This window comes from Erpetoichthys calabaricus, chromosome 2, assembly GCF_900747795.2.
Source record: "Erpetoichthys calabaricus chromosome 2, fErpCal1.3, whole genome shotgun sequence".
In the NCBI taxonomy this organism is placed as follows: Eukaryota; Metazoa; Chordata; class Cladistia; order Polypteriformes; family Polypteridae; genus Erpetoichthys; species Erpetoichthys calabaricus.
In genome coordinates this window covers 121,487,733-121,506,453 of record NC_041395.2, presented here as the reverse complement: position 1 = coordinate 121,506,453, position 18,721 = coordinate 121,487,733, and the positions used below count along the sequence as shown (strand labels likewise).

General features: G+C 41.5%; 1 protein-coding gene across 2 annotated transcripts in view; it reads left to right on the top strand.

The window, feature by feature from the left end:
- ppm1lb (protein phosphatase, Mg2+/Mn2+ dependent, 1Lb) overlaps positions 1–18,721 on the top strand; it is a 245,567-nt gene that overhangs the window by 216,062 nt on the left and 10,784 nt on the right. For both annotated transcript variants that reach the window (XM_028794463.2, XM_028794465.2), the window contains exon 3: positions 7,592–7,753. In XM_028794463.2, the coding sequence (XP_028650296.1) occupies positions 7,592–7,753 (162 nt within the window). The remainder of the gene's footprint in view (positions 1–7,591; positions 7,754–18,721) is intronic.

Here is an 18,721-nt window from a genome sequence, read left to right as displayed (position 1 = left end):
AACTAGACTTTATTCTACATTATGCATTCATAGGTAGGCAGCTCCTTCTCTAAATATCTTGCCAGCTAGAAAGCCCTTTATAATGCATTTTCATATTTGCATTTAATGTCCCTTTTTTGTAATTATTTTTATTGATGTCAAAAACAAATAGTAAGGTCAACAAAAAATAAAATAAGTCAAGCAAAATGATACCTTTTATTAGCTATCTAAAAAGATGACAATATGCAAGCTTTCAAGGCAACTCAGGCCCCTTCTTCAGGCAAGATGTAATCAAAAAAAAAAAGAAGGAGAGACATTTTGATGTACAAATTGAAATACCCCCACTTCCCCCCAACATAGACACACACACACCGGTGATCACCCAAAACCCACCCCACCCTGGGTGCTCTTCAATAAATAAATCTCTCTATTATAAAAAAAAAAAATCCTAGGAGAGAATGACTAGGGAGACGAGACGTGAAGATCACGGAAGACACTCAAAAGACCCGCAAGACGAAAGAGATTGGCCACGGAGCATCTCGAGGGGGCTTTAAACATGAGACTTTGTGCCAAGAGATTGACCCAGGACCATCTCGCGGGGACGTAGTACATGAGATTCTTGCAAGACACGCCCTACTTACAAGCAATATCAAATAAGAGCACGGGCAGCAAAACACTCAGTCGTGTCAAGGCTTTGAGCACACACAGATCCAGGGCTCTCAGCGCATATAAAGTGTACAAGGACAATACATTATAGATAAAACATTGACGACTAAGCGAAGAAGAAAAAGCAGCGCAGAGAAAAGATACTCAAAAGCATTGGAGAGAAAAAAATGCAAAAAAGAAAAAGAATAATCGAGGTGCAAATTCAGAAAATAAGGAAATAAATAATCAGCCCGGAACAAGTGTAATTGAAAAAAAAGCACATCCAATCAGGCTCAGAATTAAAAGACAATGTAGGATGTCATAATGACATTCAAAAACGGCGCTTTACACATGCAGAGCAGGTTAGAGATTATGAAAGCGGTGGAATTCGAAAGGGTAAAAAAAAAAAACGATGGCACGATACACATGCAGAGAAAGGTAAAGAATATGAAAGCAGTGAAATTCGAAAGTATTGTACCATTCCAGGCAGATTGAAGCTTTTTTTTTTGAGTGACTGTTAGGTTTGATTGAGGGATGGCGGAATATAGCACGGAAGACTGACAGCAGGGTATTGATTGATGCGGTAAGGGGGGGGGGGGGGGGGGTCCCGGGACAGGAGGAGGGGTTGGAGAGGGTGCTAGAAAGTTGTGCTTGGGGTTACGAAGTCGCCGTTTTACTTCTTCTCTTTTCGAGCCGGACGCGGAGGTCACTACAGTATCAAAAAAAGATAGTAAAGATCACATTAACTCAAACAAAAGGAAAATATTACTCGAAAAATGGGAAAATAATCATCACGGACCAGGTGTAATTGAAAAAATAGCAGGACAAAGCGAGGTCAGAAATAAAAGACAAAAAGTATAAAATACAGTAATCCCTCGCTATATCGCGCTTCACCTTTCGCAGCTTCACTCCATCGCGGATTTTATATGTAAGCATATTTAAATATATATCGCGGATTTTTCGCTGCTTCGCGGGTTTCTGAGGACAATGGGTCTTTTAATTTCTGGTACATGCTTCCTCAGTTGGTTTGCCCAGTTGATTTCATACAAGGGACGCTATTGGCAGATGGCTGAGAAGCTACCCAGCTTACTTTTCTCTGTCTCTTGTGCTGACTTTCTCTGATCCTGACGTAGGGGGATTGAGCAGGGGGGCTGTTCGCACACCTAGACGATACGGACGCTCGTCTAAAAATGCTGAAAGATTATCTTCACGTTGCTATCTTTTGTGCAGCTGCTTCCTCAAACGACATGCTGAACGGTGCTTCGCATACTTAAAAGCACAAAGGGCACATATTGATTTTTTTATCTGTCTCTCTCTATCTCTCTCTATCTCTCTCTCTCTCTCTCTCTCTCTGCTCCTGACGGAGGGGGTGTGAGCTGCCGCCTTCAACAGTTTTGTGCTGCAGTGCTTCGCATATTTAAAAGCCAAACAGCCCTATTGATTTGTTTGCTCCTTTGAAGAGGAAGATATGTTTGCATTCTTTTAATTGTGAGACTGAACTGTCATCTCTGTCTTGTCATGGAGCACAGTTTATAAACTTTTGAAAAAGAGACAAATGTTTGTTTGCAGTGTTTGAATAACGTTCCTGTCTCTCTACAACCTCCTGTGTTTCTGCGCAAATCTGTGACCCAAGCATGACAATATAAAAATAACCATACAATTCAAAGAAAAAAAATCTTAAAAGTGTGTATCTGGAAAACCAAACACGGGAGTTGGCGAGCGAAGCGATCAGGGGGCGAAGCCCCCTAGTAAGTGAAAAAATTCAAACAGTGCTGTCAAGATATTCCAGTATTTTCCAGTGTGTCATTTTGTCTACCTCAGTAAATTCATTATTTTTAAATTGTCCTGGGCTATACATTTTTAATGACCTTGCAACCTTGTGCCTACCTATTGCTGACTACTTAAATATGCCATCCCTCTCCTCCCATAATAAACTGGACGTGATCGATCACACACACGTGCGAGCTGTTTGTCTGAGGTGGCGAATCCACAGGGGAAGTGTACTAAAACCCAGTAAAATCACTAATGAATTAATTCAATAAAATGCTCACAGACTCGTCTTCTCATACACCCCATCCTGCTCCACAAACTTCCATTTCTCATGGCTGCAATGGTTCATCAGTCCAGCATTTGACAAATCTGGAAGCCATGGGCAGAGCTGCCCCTCCTTGTACACACATCACACACTGTGCGTGTGTTATTGAAGGATCAATGGGTGCTTAGTGCTGTTATTGTGAGATGGGTCCAGCTGCAGACTTCTGCTGCTTTGCGATTCAGGAGCTCCACTGTAGTTGAAGTTTTTGTCACATGGTTAACTTGACTTGAGTCAGAGAACTCTACCTTTGTCATAGCTGGAGCCTAACCCGACATATCACATTACATCACTGACGTATAATGGAAACTGAGAACCTCCACAGCAGAGCTTTCATTACTACCATATACCTGTAGACCTCAGGACCTGTGCACATTTTTAAACCATCAGAAAGTGAAGTTCCACCAGATACATTATCAGAAAGAAATGTTGTTATACATAACATAATGTGTGGAGAACAAACTAAAGGTTGTTTTGATTTTTTTTTTAACTACAGATTGAAAGCGATATGATAACAAGGACTACATGAGTGCTTAAGGGTATTGTTGTATTGAGGACGCATTTGTACATTTCACCAACATAATAGGCTCTCTTGCTTAATAGTAACCTGTCAGATGAATTGTGGAAAAGCATTGTGGAAGCAACTTTGACATACAAAAAGAGTAATTATCTTAGATTAACTTCAGTAGTTGGTTAACGTTACTGATTTAGTTAATGCCTCATTGCTATATGCAGTCATTGGAAGCACAAAATGAAATTTAGATAAATGAGTTAAGTGTGGGTGATGCATTCACAAGTTCATTTCCTAAATATCTAAATATTCAGCTTCATTTCTCTGTTTACTGCATTCAGCAAGTTTATTAAACACATTCAGACGTAGTCGCAGTAGTTTTCATTTTATTATTATTGGTAGTAGTAGTAATATTAGTAGTATTTGTATTTAGTGGTAATGGTAAAATTTTTGTTATATCACATGTCACAAGTGATACTGTTTGGATATATAAAGTAACAAAGCACATTGATACCATGGCCTCAACCATTATTTTTATTATTATTAATTACTAATTAGGCCTTAATTTATAAGGCAAACAAATAACTTGGTATATCATTGCCATTAAGTACTATTAAAGTCCAAATCTATGGTTTGCCCACTGGATTGCAGAAACCCTCTCAGTTACAGTTACATCTGCTGGGCAAAGTATTCCAGACAAATTTAATATTATCTATGACATAAAAACATAGAAGCAGCTTGGCTATCATCAGCATCAACTGAGACCTTCAATAGAAGCTGTCTTATGATAACCTAATAGGTGACTTTGCCTCCAGAAAATGCAAATGTGTGCTGTTGTGATATGCAACAAAGAAACTGAAGAAAGCCTTAAACATTCACCACAAAGTTTTGATTAAAAAAAGGTATTTTTATTTGACATTAAAAATTTATAATTTTTTGTAATGTGAGTTTATTTATTATTTATATATTTATTGTTCAAATTAAAGCTTTTACAAGAGATGCAATATAGTGGATTCAGGGTGGGGCAAGTTGGGGAGAGAGTCTGGGTGTTGGTAGAGTCTATTTAGGGCCCCAGTTTGGTGGGGGGGGGGGGGGCATTAGCCTGGGGTATGGGGTAATGACATGCTGCATTGTTAAAACCAACACTAAAATTCTGTCACCTCCCCCCATAAAAACTGTAAAAACACAAACATATAAACATGCTCGGAAAACAAAAAAAAACATACACACACACTTTTCAGTCCATTATCCCTTGGTTTGCTTCTTTTACAAAATCTCCAGTATTATAGGATAGAATCCCACCAAACTTCTTCTGTTGTCTTGTGCTGCCATTTTCTCTCCCTTACTGCCAATGGTCCATCCCACAGCTGCCACCATATTGTGATGTCTCATGCCCGCAGCCATGGGCACCAACCTTTACTGGAACATCAGTAGTCCTGTACCAAGATGAAGGGTAAGTGAGGTGATTGGCAAGACTTTCTTTGCAAAAGTATTTCAGAAGTATATTCAAAAACAAAGAGTTGAAGTGATTATGTGCATACTGTATGTGCTTCAATAAATGACTCTTCTTAAACCATATTCATAAAAACCAGTGTCTTGGGGTGCTGCAGAGAAAAATACATCAATAAATCAATATGTTTCAAGTTCCAACAATCCTCTCAAGATATTCCATTACTTTCCTCTCTTTAGGACGTCATAACGGATCCCTTCTTATTTAGCCCACCGCATCCCAGCCTACCACCTCCTCTAGTAACCCACAGCAGCCAAATTGCCATCTCTATCAGTAATGGCAGCTCCTGAACTGCCACCTCACTTGGTGCCCTGCAACCTACCATTGCGCCTTGCCTTTAACACAGATGCCACTACTTTGTGGATTATCCTGTCTGCTTCTTTCTGTGGCATTCTTCTCTATGCTGTTTCCTAAAATCAGCAGATTTGAACATAGCTGCACCTCAGAAACTCTAACCTGGTCATTGGTACTTCTGCCTAAGGTAAATCAACAGAGCTGACACTGTCTGTTGTCTCATCAGCGAATACCTCTCAGCCAAACTGATCTTCTGGTAAGCCTTTGCAGTTGGTAATTATTGCTTAATCAGATTTCTGCATGCATTTATAAAAAGGTATGTAAAAGAAAACACCAGGTATATGCTGTTTCAGCCTTATAGTCATTGTTGTATAGCATTTGGTTCACCATCAATATGTAATTAAAAATAAAGATTAACAAATAGGTTAGTGGATATAAATTTGGAGCTGATAACGCTGTAAAATGTGCACTGTAAGATAATTTGTATATCAACAGCAATGGAACGTACGTTAGGGATGCACCGATACCGAAACGGGTATCTGGTATCGGCCTCGATACCACATTTTCTAAAGTACTCATACTCGTTAAAAGTCCCCCGATACCGGGGACCGATACCACGGTCTGAGAAATGTCTATGTTTGAGCGGCGTGTAAGGGGTTAATCACAGGCGCCGAGTGCCCGCCCCCAGGCCCCGGCTGCAGCTCAGAGCGGGGAGAAGGCAAGGTGAGGCGAGACATGTCAGCCGTGTGGAACTATTTCAAAGTGAATGAAGACGACAAAACAAAGGCGGACTGCAAATTGTGCTCAGCGATATTGTCCAGAGGAGGCTCAAAAGGTAGCGCATTTAACACAAGTAATTTAATCAAGCACCTAAAATCCCAACACGACAACGAGTACAAAGAGTTTACCCACGCTTCTAAACCAACACAACCCACGCTGCAGCAAACTCTTGCAAGACGAGAGAAAATGTCCAGAGACAATCCACGTGCTGTGAAAATAACACAGGCAATTATCGAGTACATTGCATTGAGTGACCAGCCACTCTCGGAGGTAGAAAATGTGGGATTCCTGCGTCTCCTCCATGTTCTGGAGCCCAGATATGATATCCCAAGCCGCCGCTACATGACTGACACGGAGCTGCCTAAACTACACGACTCCGTGAAAAAACATATCCACAGCCTACTGCAAGCCTCCTCTGCGTTTAGTTTCACCACGGATATTTGGACAAGCAGTGTTAGCCCCGTGTTGCTAATTAGCCTAACCTCCCAGTGGATAGACGAGAGTTTCTTGGTTTTTTTGTTAAATTATATGACTAAAGCTGTTACCTGTAAATTTAAATCATGTTTTTATTAAGTACTCGGTATCGGCAAGTACTCGGTATCGGCGAGTACTGAAATGCAAGTACTCGTACTCGTACTCGTTTTCCAAAAAAGTGGTATCGGTGAATCCCTAACGTACGTGCTTTTGGAATATTAGTGTGAACTATACACAACAAGGTCTGTCCATCCATTTCCTTCCTAATAGATCATAGCCTATCATACCAACTGCTGGGTGCAAAACAGAAACCAATCCATTTTACTCACTTTCGAGTTGCCACATAATAAAACTATATTTTAAACATCTGTTGGCATATTGGGTAACACTGCTGACTCATAGCTCCCAAATGCTAGCTTCAGATTCTGCTTGGGTGAATGTCTATGTTGTACTTCTCTAGGGTCTTTGATTTTCCTCCCATTTGTCAAAGATGTAGAAATTAGTGTTGATTCACAACTGTAAATTTGTTCTGTGGTACTGAGAGTGTGCTAGTCCTGCCTTGCACCTGATGTTTCCAGGATAACATTTGACATCCTGTGTTTCAAGATTGAAATAGGTGAGCTTAAAAAATGAAACGAACTAACTCAATGCTGGACAATTCATGAAGAGGTGCAATTTACTTTCCTTACTGTATATGGAGAATAATTCAGCATATGTACATGTTAGGGCGGTGGTTGTTTTTTTCACATTGTGTTATGAAAAGATCCCTGAAGAATTGATGTCTAGGTTTTGTTGTTTCCCAAAAAATTTTTTATTCCTTCTTTAAACCAAAGTGATTTTATGTACCTTTGAGTGGAAGTTTGTTTCCTAAGGAAATAGGCAGTTGCCCTGTGCTTCAGATCCTTTCCTTTAAAGAAGACACTTAGAGAAAGGTGACTCAGAGCTGAAATAGAAAAGCATTCCCTTAATATGATTATTAAAATTAACAAGTGAAAAGCAGCCAGGGAAAACTTAGGGTCAACACAGGCTGGTGCAATCAACAGTCCTTCTATACAGCCAAGGAAAGGATCAGCTTGAGTCAAAAAGGTTGAACTGGTTTTTGCTTGTGTGCTTCAATTCTATATAGTCAAAGCAAAAAAAAAAAAAAAAAAAAACTTTATTTACATTATTTGTTTAAAAAATATTTTTCTTTTGTGTCATATTAGTAGGAGATTTGAGATCAAGGGTTGACTGATGTGTACTGAGATGTAACATTGCTTAATGTTGTAGACCAGTACTGTTGAACAATGTTTTATTATCATTGCAGGTACCACTTGCCTAATTGCTCTATTATCTGACAAGGAACTGACAGTAGCGAATGTTGGAGACTCCAGAGGAGTGCTTTGTGATAAAGATGGGAATGCCATTCCTTTATCTCATGATCACAAGCCTTACCAACTGAAGGAAAGAAAACGAATCAAAAGAGCTGGTAAGTCCATTTCTTGTAGCAGTTGCACTTAATTAGCCATATAATGGTGGCATATGACTAGGCTAAATGTGTCATTAAGCCACACTACTTGCCATGACTGCAGCAGGTTGTCATCACAACAGCAATGTTCAGTCTGAACACAAAAGCTACAAAAAAAGGATATTAAGAGCTGACTTTTACTGCTTTGTCTCGAGGTTCACATTTAGATAAACGCACATTAAATTTTCTTTAGTTTGTAGATCCTTTGTTGCACAACGTACTGATGAAAAATAATTTGGATTGGTTTTATAACTCTCTCCAGGCTCAGTGCTCTTCTTGATGTCCTCTGATCAAGGCTGGATTAAGACCCTTACCCCCCAAGGCCCCAGAGTGTTGAAGCTCAAAAGGCCCCCCTTTACCTCACTTCTCTAGCCCACCAAGCACACGCATATACTGTAGATAACATTATATACATCACATACTGTATATCAATATTAAATCATGTATTCAATTTTTTTTTGTTCATTTGTGTATTTCAATGAATATAGTACACTAAATAATAAGTGCAACATCACTTCTGAGGGAAATCAATGTTCCTCCAATAACTCAGTTAATGAAAATCTATTAAACATTTTTAAAAGAACTATGCCACTTTGTGACAAAAAAGTGATAAGTAACTGAGGGTTCTGGGTTTGTGTATTTGTACCAAATAAAAATAAAGTCTGTCAGTTTGGGTTTTGCTTTGTTTGGTGCATCTTATTTTCTGCAGTGGCCTCATTATCCTCCACATTGTTGTTCATGTTTGTGTTGGTGACTCCACAGACCTGTAAACTGTATATTAATGATAAAAGTGGTTATATCATCCCTCTCCTGACTATCTGGAAGGTCCATCTCGTTAGTCTCAACTGCAGTATTTACAGTTTGTTCAAGATATATTTTTTTTTAATGTCACCAAAGCTTTTTAATTTTCACCAAAACAGCATTATTTGTGTCTCTGTTTATTTTATTTTTTTCACTGCCCCATCCAATACACAATCTCATAACTCGGCAGCTTCCCTACAGTTATTAGAATTCAAAATAAATATAGCTCTGGGAACAAAAGACTTCTTAAGCCTGTTGCTCTTCACCCTTGGGGACCTAAATCTGCAGCCTGATGGCAACAAATTAAACTTTGGAAACAGGATGGTGACTGTTTGACAGAATATAGTTAGCTTCTTTCCAGCTTGTTTCTGATATAGCTCAGTGAGAGAAACATTAACAAAAACAAAAACATTACAGCTAATTTAAACATTTTAGAAATGCTGTTTAGACAGTTTTTATTCTTAACCACCTTGGCATTAATCCCGAGTGTTACTCAAGCTCAGAATTTATGCTACAATGGTTATGCTTGGGCTGACATTTAATGATGGATTTTACAGTGTTAAACCTAAATAACTCTTGGTACAGAAATTTGCTTCCATCTGATGGACTAAATGACATCCTGCTGCAAAAAAAAAAAAAGAATATTTTTATGCTCTCTGCTTCTAACACTAAGGTAAGTTATCAATATTCTTGAATGGGCAGAACCTGGGCATGATGTTAATCTGCATCCAACCCTAAAATGGTCCTCCAATTTTCAGGGAACGTGGGATTTGGTGGCAGGGTAGGCAGTCCAGCCACCGTAAAAACTTCAGGCAGCTCTGAAACGGCAGACAGGACATCTTTCTGCTCTCCCCTGGAGTAGCTGTGCTGCAGCTGCCCACGGGAAGGGTGCTCACATTATGAAGGGGATGGGGGGGAAGCCCTCAAGAGCCTCATCCATGTAAGAGTCGAAACCGTTAGAGAGCCAATGGAGTTAGGACTGTCGGGGATCGGAACTGGTGTGGTGCGGAGGCATCACCTGCTGCACGGTAGCACTTGGGTCCTAATTCAAGGTGTCCCATCCATGTAGGTGCATGGAATGTCTTGTCTTTCCACCATGACGACCATCGTTCTTTGCTGTAGGAGGAACTCCGTAAACTCTGCATTTCAGTGGAGGCACTCTCTGAGGTATGTAGACCTGGAACTGGCCAGATCTCTCTAGGTGGGTACACCTTTTATTGGTCTGGTTTCTCTGATGGCTGTCACACTCGGGGAGTAGCTGCTGCTGTGGAGGATCGTCTCCTTCCGATTGTGCCCAATGCCACTCCTTTCAATGAGCGTATTATGAGACTAAGGTTAAGGCACTCTCTGGGTGCTTTGTCTGTTGTCTCAGTGTATGTTCCGACCACGGTGTGTGATGTCTCGGTGAGAGAGACATTCTATTCTCAACTTTGCTCAGTGATTGATGGGTGCCCGTGAGGTGACACTCCTCTGGTCATGGGTGACTTCAATGCAACCACTAACTGGCTATGAGGATTGTGTCAGTCCCCATGAGTCTGGAGACCATGGTGAAAGTGTCTCCATGTTCCTTGACTTTGCAAAAGATCAGGAGCTGTGGATTGCTGGATCCTGGTTCCAGTGCCCTGAGCCACATGGTACTCCAATACTGGTGGAGTAATGAAGAAGATTGATCACATCTTCGTGGGCTGACACCAGAGGCTCCTACAGAACTGCAGGGTCTACAAAACTGCCCAGTTTGTGAATTCTAACCACATATTTGTTGTTGCTACTCTGAAGATCCAGCTTAGGTCCAGTAGGCTACCACCTACTGGGAGAATGTAACTGGACTTGGTCAGACTCTAAGATCAGGCTGTTTCTAATGAGTTTGCATGCAGTCTGTGTGAGGAACTTGCAGACTTGGGTGTGACTGCTAATCCCAATGTGATGTGGGAGACCTTCTGTGACAAGACCCAGAAGGTTGCTGAGGGTTGGGTTGGTGTTGCCAGTGTTCCGAGAAGGAGGTATTTCATCTCGCAGAGCACCCTGGATATTATCAAGAGGAGCTGAAGTGCATGGCTTGATGACAACTCTAGTCTGTACAAGAAACTGAGAAGGATGGCTGTGAGGGCAGATAAAGAGGCATTTGTTAGATGGTGTGTCACTTGCTCATAGATTCCTCTAGGGTCTAGTGACACACATCCTGCTTACAGAGGCATTATGCACATCCAAATCTGTTCCACTGAGAGTCACAGTCAGGGCAGGTGATGAAACGGTCCTTAGGGAAGATGCTTAAATGGTGACCTGCTGGGCTGGCTACTCTGAGCCGCTGTTCAAAGCTGATCCTCTGGCTAGGGTGTTGGACATTTCTGGGTCTATAGTTCTTGCTGTGAACCACCCAGTCTCACGGAGATTGCACAGGTGGTGAACCAGCTGAGGGTAGGGGAGACTGCAGGGATCTGTGGTATCCAGGGTGAACTTCTCCAGGCTGGGGTTTAGGCTGTCCTCCTGGCATTTCAAGCAATTTTTGCTTCCATTTGGAAGATGGGCATCATCCCAACCGGTTCAAAAACTGAATTTGTCATCCTGTCTGGAAAGGGAAAAGGGTGATTGCCTGGATAGCGGCAACGACATGGGTATACCACTGCTCTCTGTGCTGGGTAAGCTCCTTGGTAGGGTCATCCTTAGTAGGATCCGTGATCACTTGCTCACCTACCAGCAACTGGACACATCTGGTTGTATGCAGAAGAAGTCTACCATCAACCGAATCCTGGCACTGATGGGTCTCATCAAAGGCAAAAGTGAGTATCGAATTTCTTTGCAACCTTTGTCAATTTTCGTAAAGTGTTTGACTCAGTTGATCAAGCTGCCCTGTGAGACATACTGAGGCCTTGCTGGATGTCATGGCCAGCCTGTACACTGGTACTGTGAGTGCTGTGCAGAGTGGAGGCTAACCTTCTTGCTCCTACTCTGTTCAATGCTTGCATGGACTGGGTGTTGGGCAAGGTCGTGGGGTCCAGCAGCTATGGGGCATCTGATGGTAAAAAAAAGATTCACTGATCTTGACTTTGCCGACAATGCTGTGATCTTTGTGGTGTCAATGGAGCCTCTGATCGGGTCTCTCGAGTGTTTGAGTGAGAAGTCAGAGTGTCTGGGCAAACTAACCCTGATGGAGCCCCAGACAGTGACACAAAAAGCAAATACATTCTTGTAAAGTCACTTTTAGAATGAACTAAAACATTGCTCAATTTTGTGTGACAGTGATGATGATGTGAATTGGTCATCAGACATTGACACAGACAGTGAAACGGATGCATGATGTAGTCTTGCCTGTAGGTCGCCTTAAAGGTTTGTTGTGGTGTAAGTGGCTGAGTGACAAAAAAGCAAAATGATTGCGATCAAGTGTAAGATATTATACCGCTAAGCACTGTTCACAATGCAGCAACTGTCAATATTTGTGTCCAGGCAAATGTGGAAGTCACAAGCCTTACCAAACGGTAGGCTGTAATAACACAAGGGGCACATCGATTGGGCATGTCAAAGAATGGGTTTCTACCCTCACATGTGCAGGCAACAGAAAAAAAACATTACAAGTAATGTGCACTATAAAACACATTTCTGCTGTTACAATTGCAGCATTGGACTTTGCATTGCTGACTGTCTCAAAAAGTACTGTATCACACAAAGGATGTGTACTAAATCTGCATCAGGGCAGCAGTGGACACTAGACATAAATACAGCAGAAAAGATGACATTTTAGTATTTATGTTTCTGTTATACATAACATTTTTTCTTGTTGAAAAAAAAAATCAAAGCTCTTGGCTCAAATTTCCTGGGGTTAGCATAACATTTTCTAGCCAACATGTTAAAACAAATATGACAGCAGATTAAATTGAGTTGTTCAGTGCAGCTGAAAGAACTTGTGCAAATAACATATCCTCTATCCAGGTTCATCCAGTTTATGGCCAAGGGAAATGGCAGAGCCTATCTTAGTAGGACTGGAAGCAAGGCAGAGGCCAAACCTGGATGGAGGGTGTATCCATCCCAGGGCCCACGTACAGTACCTGGTCCAAATTTAAGACTGGCAGTAATCTTAAATTGCAAGTCTTTGGGATGCCAACTAGACACAGCAAAATGTGTGGACTCTGCACATCGTGACTGGATGCTGGATATGATATGCAAATGATAATGTGCTTTTAAATGGGGTGGAGTGAAGTTAAACACTAAATTAGTAAATATCCACAACTATACATGTTGTGCTTTGGATAGCATGAGCAGTATATACATAGTAATGCAGGATTTATTTATCAAAAGACATACATACATACACAAACAAACAGTGTAATGTATGTAGCAATTCAGTTTCAAACTATAATTATTCTGTATACTCCTAGCAAATGCATGGTAAGCAAGTAATCAGAATCATTAAATATCAGTCAACAGTGTAGTTTGTAGTTGTCAATTATGAACCTCATTTGAGACAGCTAAGGCTTCAGGGGAGACAAGAAAAACTTTGTTTTGCAAATAAAGTTTTGTAGTGGGAGACAACAGAAATCAAAGAAGTATTTACATCCAAAGAGCAAATGCTTTTTAGTCTTATTGATATTAGGTAAGTAGAATTACCACAACACCAGCATGTAGAAGTAAATTAAAAAACTCAACATCAAATACATGAAAGTACTGAATAAGGAAAAACATATGTAGGCATTGTGCAAATGCCTAGACAAATACGACACTGTGTGTCAGCTACTGGTTATGTGTGCCAGCAAGCTAAGGTCGTTTGTAAGAGAAGGCAGCAATTGTACAGTGCCCTCCATAATGTTTGGGACAAAGACACATTTATCTTTGATTTAACCCTCTGTGCCACAGTTTAACATTACAAATCAAACAAGTCAGATGTGATTAAAATGCACATTGCAGACTTTCATTTAAGGATATTTGCATACATTTCCATCACAGCATGTAGAAATTTTTCTACATGGTCCCCATAGTAATGACAGATATATTAAAGCAGTCATATTTAGTTCTTTGTTTCATATTCATTGCATGTAATGACTGCTTGAAGTCTGCGATTTATAGACTTCACCAGGGGTCTCATGTATACAGTAAACGGTGCATATGCACAAAAATGTTGCGTACGCCTGTTTCCACAATTACATCACAACGTATAAAAACTAAACTTGGCGTAAATCCACACACATTCTCATGCCAGCTCAATCCATTGTGTACGCAAGTTTTCAGCTTGGTTTTGCAAACTGGCTGAACCCACCATCAAAGCATTGCTACTGATCCTGTGTGGTTTCCCTTTGTTTTTTATATTCACATCCCTGATGCGGCTTTATCAAATGCACTGAAATTAACTACATATCATTTATTAGTTTAAGACATCCATCCATCCATCCATCCATCCTCTTCCGCTTATGAGGTCGGGTCGCAGGGGCAGCAGCTTGAGCAGAGATGCCCAGACTTCCCTCTCCCCGGCCACTTCTTCTAGCTCTTCCGGCAGAATCCCGAGGCGTTCCCAGGCCAGCCGGGAGACATAGTCCCTCCAGCGTGTCCTGGGTCTTCCCCGGGGCCTCCCGGTTGGACGTGCCTGGAACACCTCACCAGGGAGGCGTCCAGGAGGCATCCTGATCAGATGCCCGAGCCACCTCATCTGACTCCTCTCGATGGGGAGGAGCAATGGCTCTACTCTGTGCCCATTCCGGATGACTGAGCTTCTCTCCCTGTCTTTAAGGGAAAGCCCAGACACCCTGCAGAGGAAACTCATTTCAGCCGCTTGTATTCGCGATCTCGTTCTTTCTGTCACTACCCATAGCTCATGACCATAGGTGAGTGTAGGAACATAGATCGACTGGTAAATTGAGAGATTTGCCTTACAGCTCAGCACTTTTTTCACCACGACAGACCGATGCAGAGCCCGCATCACTGCGGACACCGCACCGATCCGCCTGTCAATCTCACGCTCCATTCTTCCATCACTCGTGAACAAGACCCCGAGATACTTGAACTCCTCCACTTGGGGCAGGATCTTGCCTCCCACCCTAAGAGGGCACTCCACCCTTTTCCGGCTGAGGACCATGGTCTTGGATTTGGAGGTGCTGATTCCCATCCCAGCCGCTTCACACTCAGCTGCGAATCAATCCAGAGAGAGCTGAAGATCATGGCCTGATGAAGCAAACAGGACAACATCATCTGCAAAAAGCAGTGACCCAATCCTGAGTCCATCAAACCGGACCCCCTCAACACCCTGACTGCGCCTAGAAATTCTGTCCATAAAAGTTATGAACAGAAACGGTGACAAAGGTACAGCCCTGGCGGAGTCCAACTCTCACTGGAAACGGGTTCGACTTACTGCCGGCAATGCGGACCAAGCTCTTACACCGGTTGTACAGGGACCGAACATACTCCCGGAGCGCTCCCCACAGGATTCCCCGAGGGACATGGTCGAATGCGTTTTCCAAGTCCACAAAACACATTTAGACTGGTTCAGCAAACTCCCATGCAACCTCCAGGACTCTGCTAAGGGTGTACAGCTGGTCCACTGTTCCGCGACCAGGACGAAAACCACACTGTTCCTCCTGAATCCGAGGTTCGACTATTCAACGGACCTTCCTCTCCAGAACACCCGAATAGACTTTTCCAGGAAGGCTGAGGAGTGTGATCCCTCTGTATTTGGAACACACCCTCCGGTCCCCTTTCTTAAAGAGGGGGACCACCACCCCAGTCTGCCAATCCAGAGGCACTGTCCCCGATGTCCATGTGATGTTGCAGGGAAGTGTCAACCAAGACAGTGCTACAACATCCAGAGCCTTGAGGAACTCCGGGCGTATCTCATCCACGCCCGGGGCCCTGCCACGAAGCAGTTTTTTGACCACCTCGGTGACTCAGTCCCAGAGATGGGGAAACCCACCTCCGAGTCCCCAGGCTCTGCTTCCTCATTGCAAGGCATGTTAGTGGGATTGAGGAGGTCTTCGAAGTACCTTACCCCACCGACCCACAACGTCCTGAGTCGAGGTCAGCAGCGCACCATCCCCACCATATACAGTGTTGACACTGCACTGCTTCCCCCTCCTGAGAAGGCGGACGGTGGACCAGAATCTCCTCGAAGCCGTCCGAAAGTCGTTCTCCATGGCCTCCCCAAACTCCTCCCATGCCGAGTTTTTGCCCCAGCAGCCACCGAAGCCGCATTCCACTTGGCCTGCCGGTACCTATTAGCTGCCTCCAGAGTCCCACAGGACAAAAGGGTCCGGTAGGACTCCTTCTTCAGCTTGACAGCATCCCTCACCGCTGGTGTCCACCGGAATTTCATGAATGTAATGTATTCTGTGTCCTGTAGGTGTAAGAGAAAGCCTGTTTAAGAAGCATGAAGTGATTCACGCACAAAGTACATAGAAGAACACATAGAATACAAAGAATTTAACGTGCTACTTTAGTTACGATGGTATTTGCGAAACTAGTAAATTAAACTTTTTTAAGATGAAGTTTATGACGTTCTACTTTAATGACAAAATAAACTATGTGATTAAAGTGGAAATTTCTATCTTTTTTCACAGTGTCTCTGTTTTTTTTCTTTTCTCTGTACCCTAATATGTTTCCATATGACACTCAGATGGTGGGCTACGACTCATCTTTGTAAGGACGACTTTGATATCTGACAACTTCTTATTTATTTTGGGCATTGTGCAACTTTCTGAACTTGAACTTTCGAGTTTCTCCACCACTCTATGTCACTCAATCAAGTTCCTTTTGTTGTTTATACCACTGCTTAAAGCAACAAATGGTATGTTTTTCCTTGGCACCACTTGGTATTCGCTGAAATTCTTTTTTCCTCATGCTTTTGCCATTGTCTTTTCACAGAATGCTGAACTTAATGGGCTATTTATATTGATTTGCATTTTCAAAGAGGTGTAATTCTAGGAGGAGTCGGGTGGGGCAGCAGGTACATTTATGTGTGTTACATTTCACGCTGACCAAGACTAAAGTAGCAGAAGAAAATGGAAATTGGTATACGCACAGATTTATACATCTGGATATTTTTGTGCGTACGCACATTTCTGTTTTTGTCTGTAAGCCATGTTTTAGTGTGAATTCTACGCATTGGCGTTATACATGAGGCCCCAGGTGCTAAGTATCTTCTCTGGTGATGCTTTGCCAAGCCTCAAACGTAGCCATCTTCAACTCCTGCTTGTTTCGGGGGCTAGTCCCCTTACATTTTATCTTCAGCATATAGAAGGCATGTTCCAATTGAATTTAGGTGACTGGCTTGGTCATTCAAGAATTTTCCATTTTTGAGCTTTGAAATACTCCTGTGTTGCCTTAGCTGTATGTTTGGGATCATTATCTTGTTGTAGGATGAAGCAGCGTCCATTAAGTGTGGAGGCCTTTACTGGAATTTGAACATAAGAGGTTTCTATACACCTTAGAATTCATTGTGCAACTGCTGTCAACAGGATACATCATCAAAGAAGTGTGCCTGTGGCAGCCATACATGCCCAAGCCATATCACCCCCAGCACCATGTTTAACAGATGAGGTGGTTTGCTTTGAATCTTGGGCAGTTCCTTTTCGTCTCCACACTTTGCTCTTGGCAGCACCCTGATACAAATTCATCTTTATCTTGTCTGCCCACAAAACCTTTTTCCAGAATTCTGCAGGCTCTTTAAAGTATTTTTTTTTTGTAAACTGTAATCTTGCCATCCTGTTTTTTGTGGCTAACTAGTGGTTTGTGGCCTCTGTATTTCTGTACATGAAACCTTCTGCAGATAGTAGTCTCTGACACACACACATCTCACTCCTGAAGACTGTTTGTGATTTGTCAGACAGGTGTTTGGGGCTTCTTCTTACCACAGGGAGGATTCCTCTGTCATTGGCAGTGGAGATCTACCTTGGCTTACCAGTCCCTTTGTGGTCATTGTGCCCGCCAATGTGTTCTTTCTTCTTAATATTTCAAAAAGTTGATTTAGGTAATTCTAAGGTTTTACCAATGTTTCATTCTAGTTTTCAGCCTCATAATGGCTTCTTTGACTTTTATTGATGCAGCTCTTATCCTCATGATGAACAATGGCAACTACAGACTCCAAAGGGTAGAAGCAAGCCTTGGCATCTTATGCCTGGACTAATGAAACAATCCTGAGTTTTCACAAACATCTGTGGCGCCAGTTGTCCATAACATTACAGTGCCCTGAAATGGTCCGACCATGTAAAAAAAGTGTTATCGTTTCTACATGCTGTGTCTGAAATATATGCAAATACTCTTAATTAAAAGTCTACTATGTTCACTTTAATCACATCTGAATTGTTTGATTTGTAATTTTTAACTGTGTCTTTGTCCAAAACATTATGGAGGGCACTTTATGTGCTCAGTGCACCTCACTTATGTATTACGCACCAAGGGGAGCATCTTTTTTTGAAAAATGATGTGTTCTGTTATCTTCTTTCAGACTACTGGGCACTAATTTGATGGCAACAATACCTGGCACAGTAGCGGGTTTACAGGTCATGGGGGACAATGTGCAGATCTTGTTATTGCCTCTATTCATTACCAAAAAAAACTGATTTAAACAGACTTGATTAGAGCACTGTAACCTAACAATGTAAATAGTTAAAAAAAAAAAAAAACACGAACACACACCACACAATTCCCATAATTTAACAGTTAGGTTACTGGCATTCAGCCTTTTAAACAAAAAAAAAAAAGGATAGAAGCATACATGCCTATATGTTTTATATCTGTAAAATAGATAAATCTACTTCACTTTGAGACTAATATATTGGCTTAATTCCATTAATTTTTAATATAAAACACTAATAAACATTTTATTACATTTTTGTTTTATTTATACAATCATTTGTTAAAATAAGAGTTTTTTTCATATTATACTGAAAAAACACAAAAGCGATGGATCTGAATTTTTTAGAGAATAAGGGTGTTAAATACATATATATTATATTCAACTTTTATTTTAAATCCATCACTTTAATACAGAATCATTCCGAGTCTATGGTTATATAAAAATTACCCATAACATGTATTTTTGTACTTTGAAACGATTAATTGATACTGGCAGCTAAAACATTAGTTAAAATGTATATATACACTTACACACATACTGTACATATCTTAAAAAATATATTAATTGTGCAGCAGTGT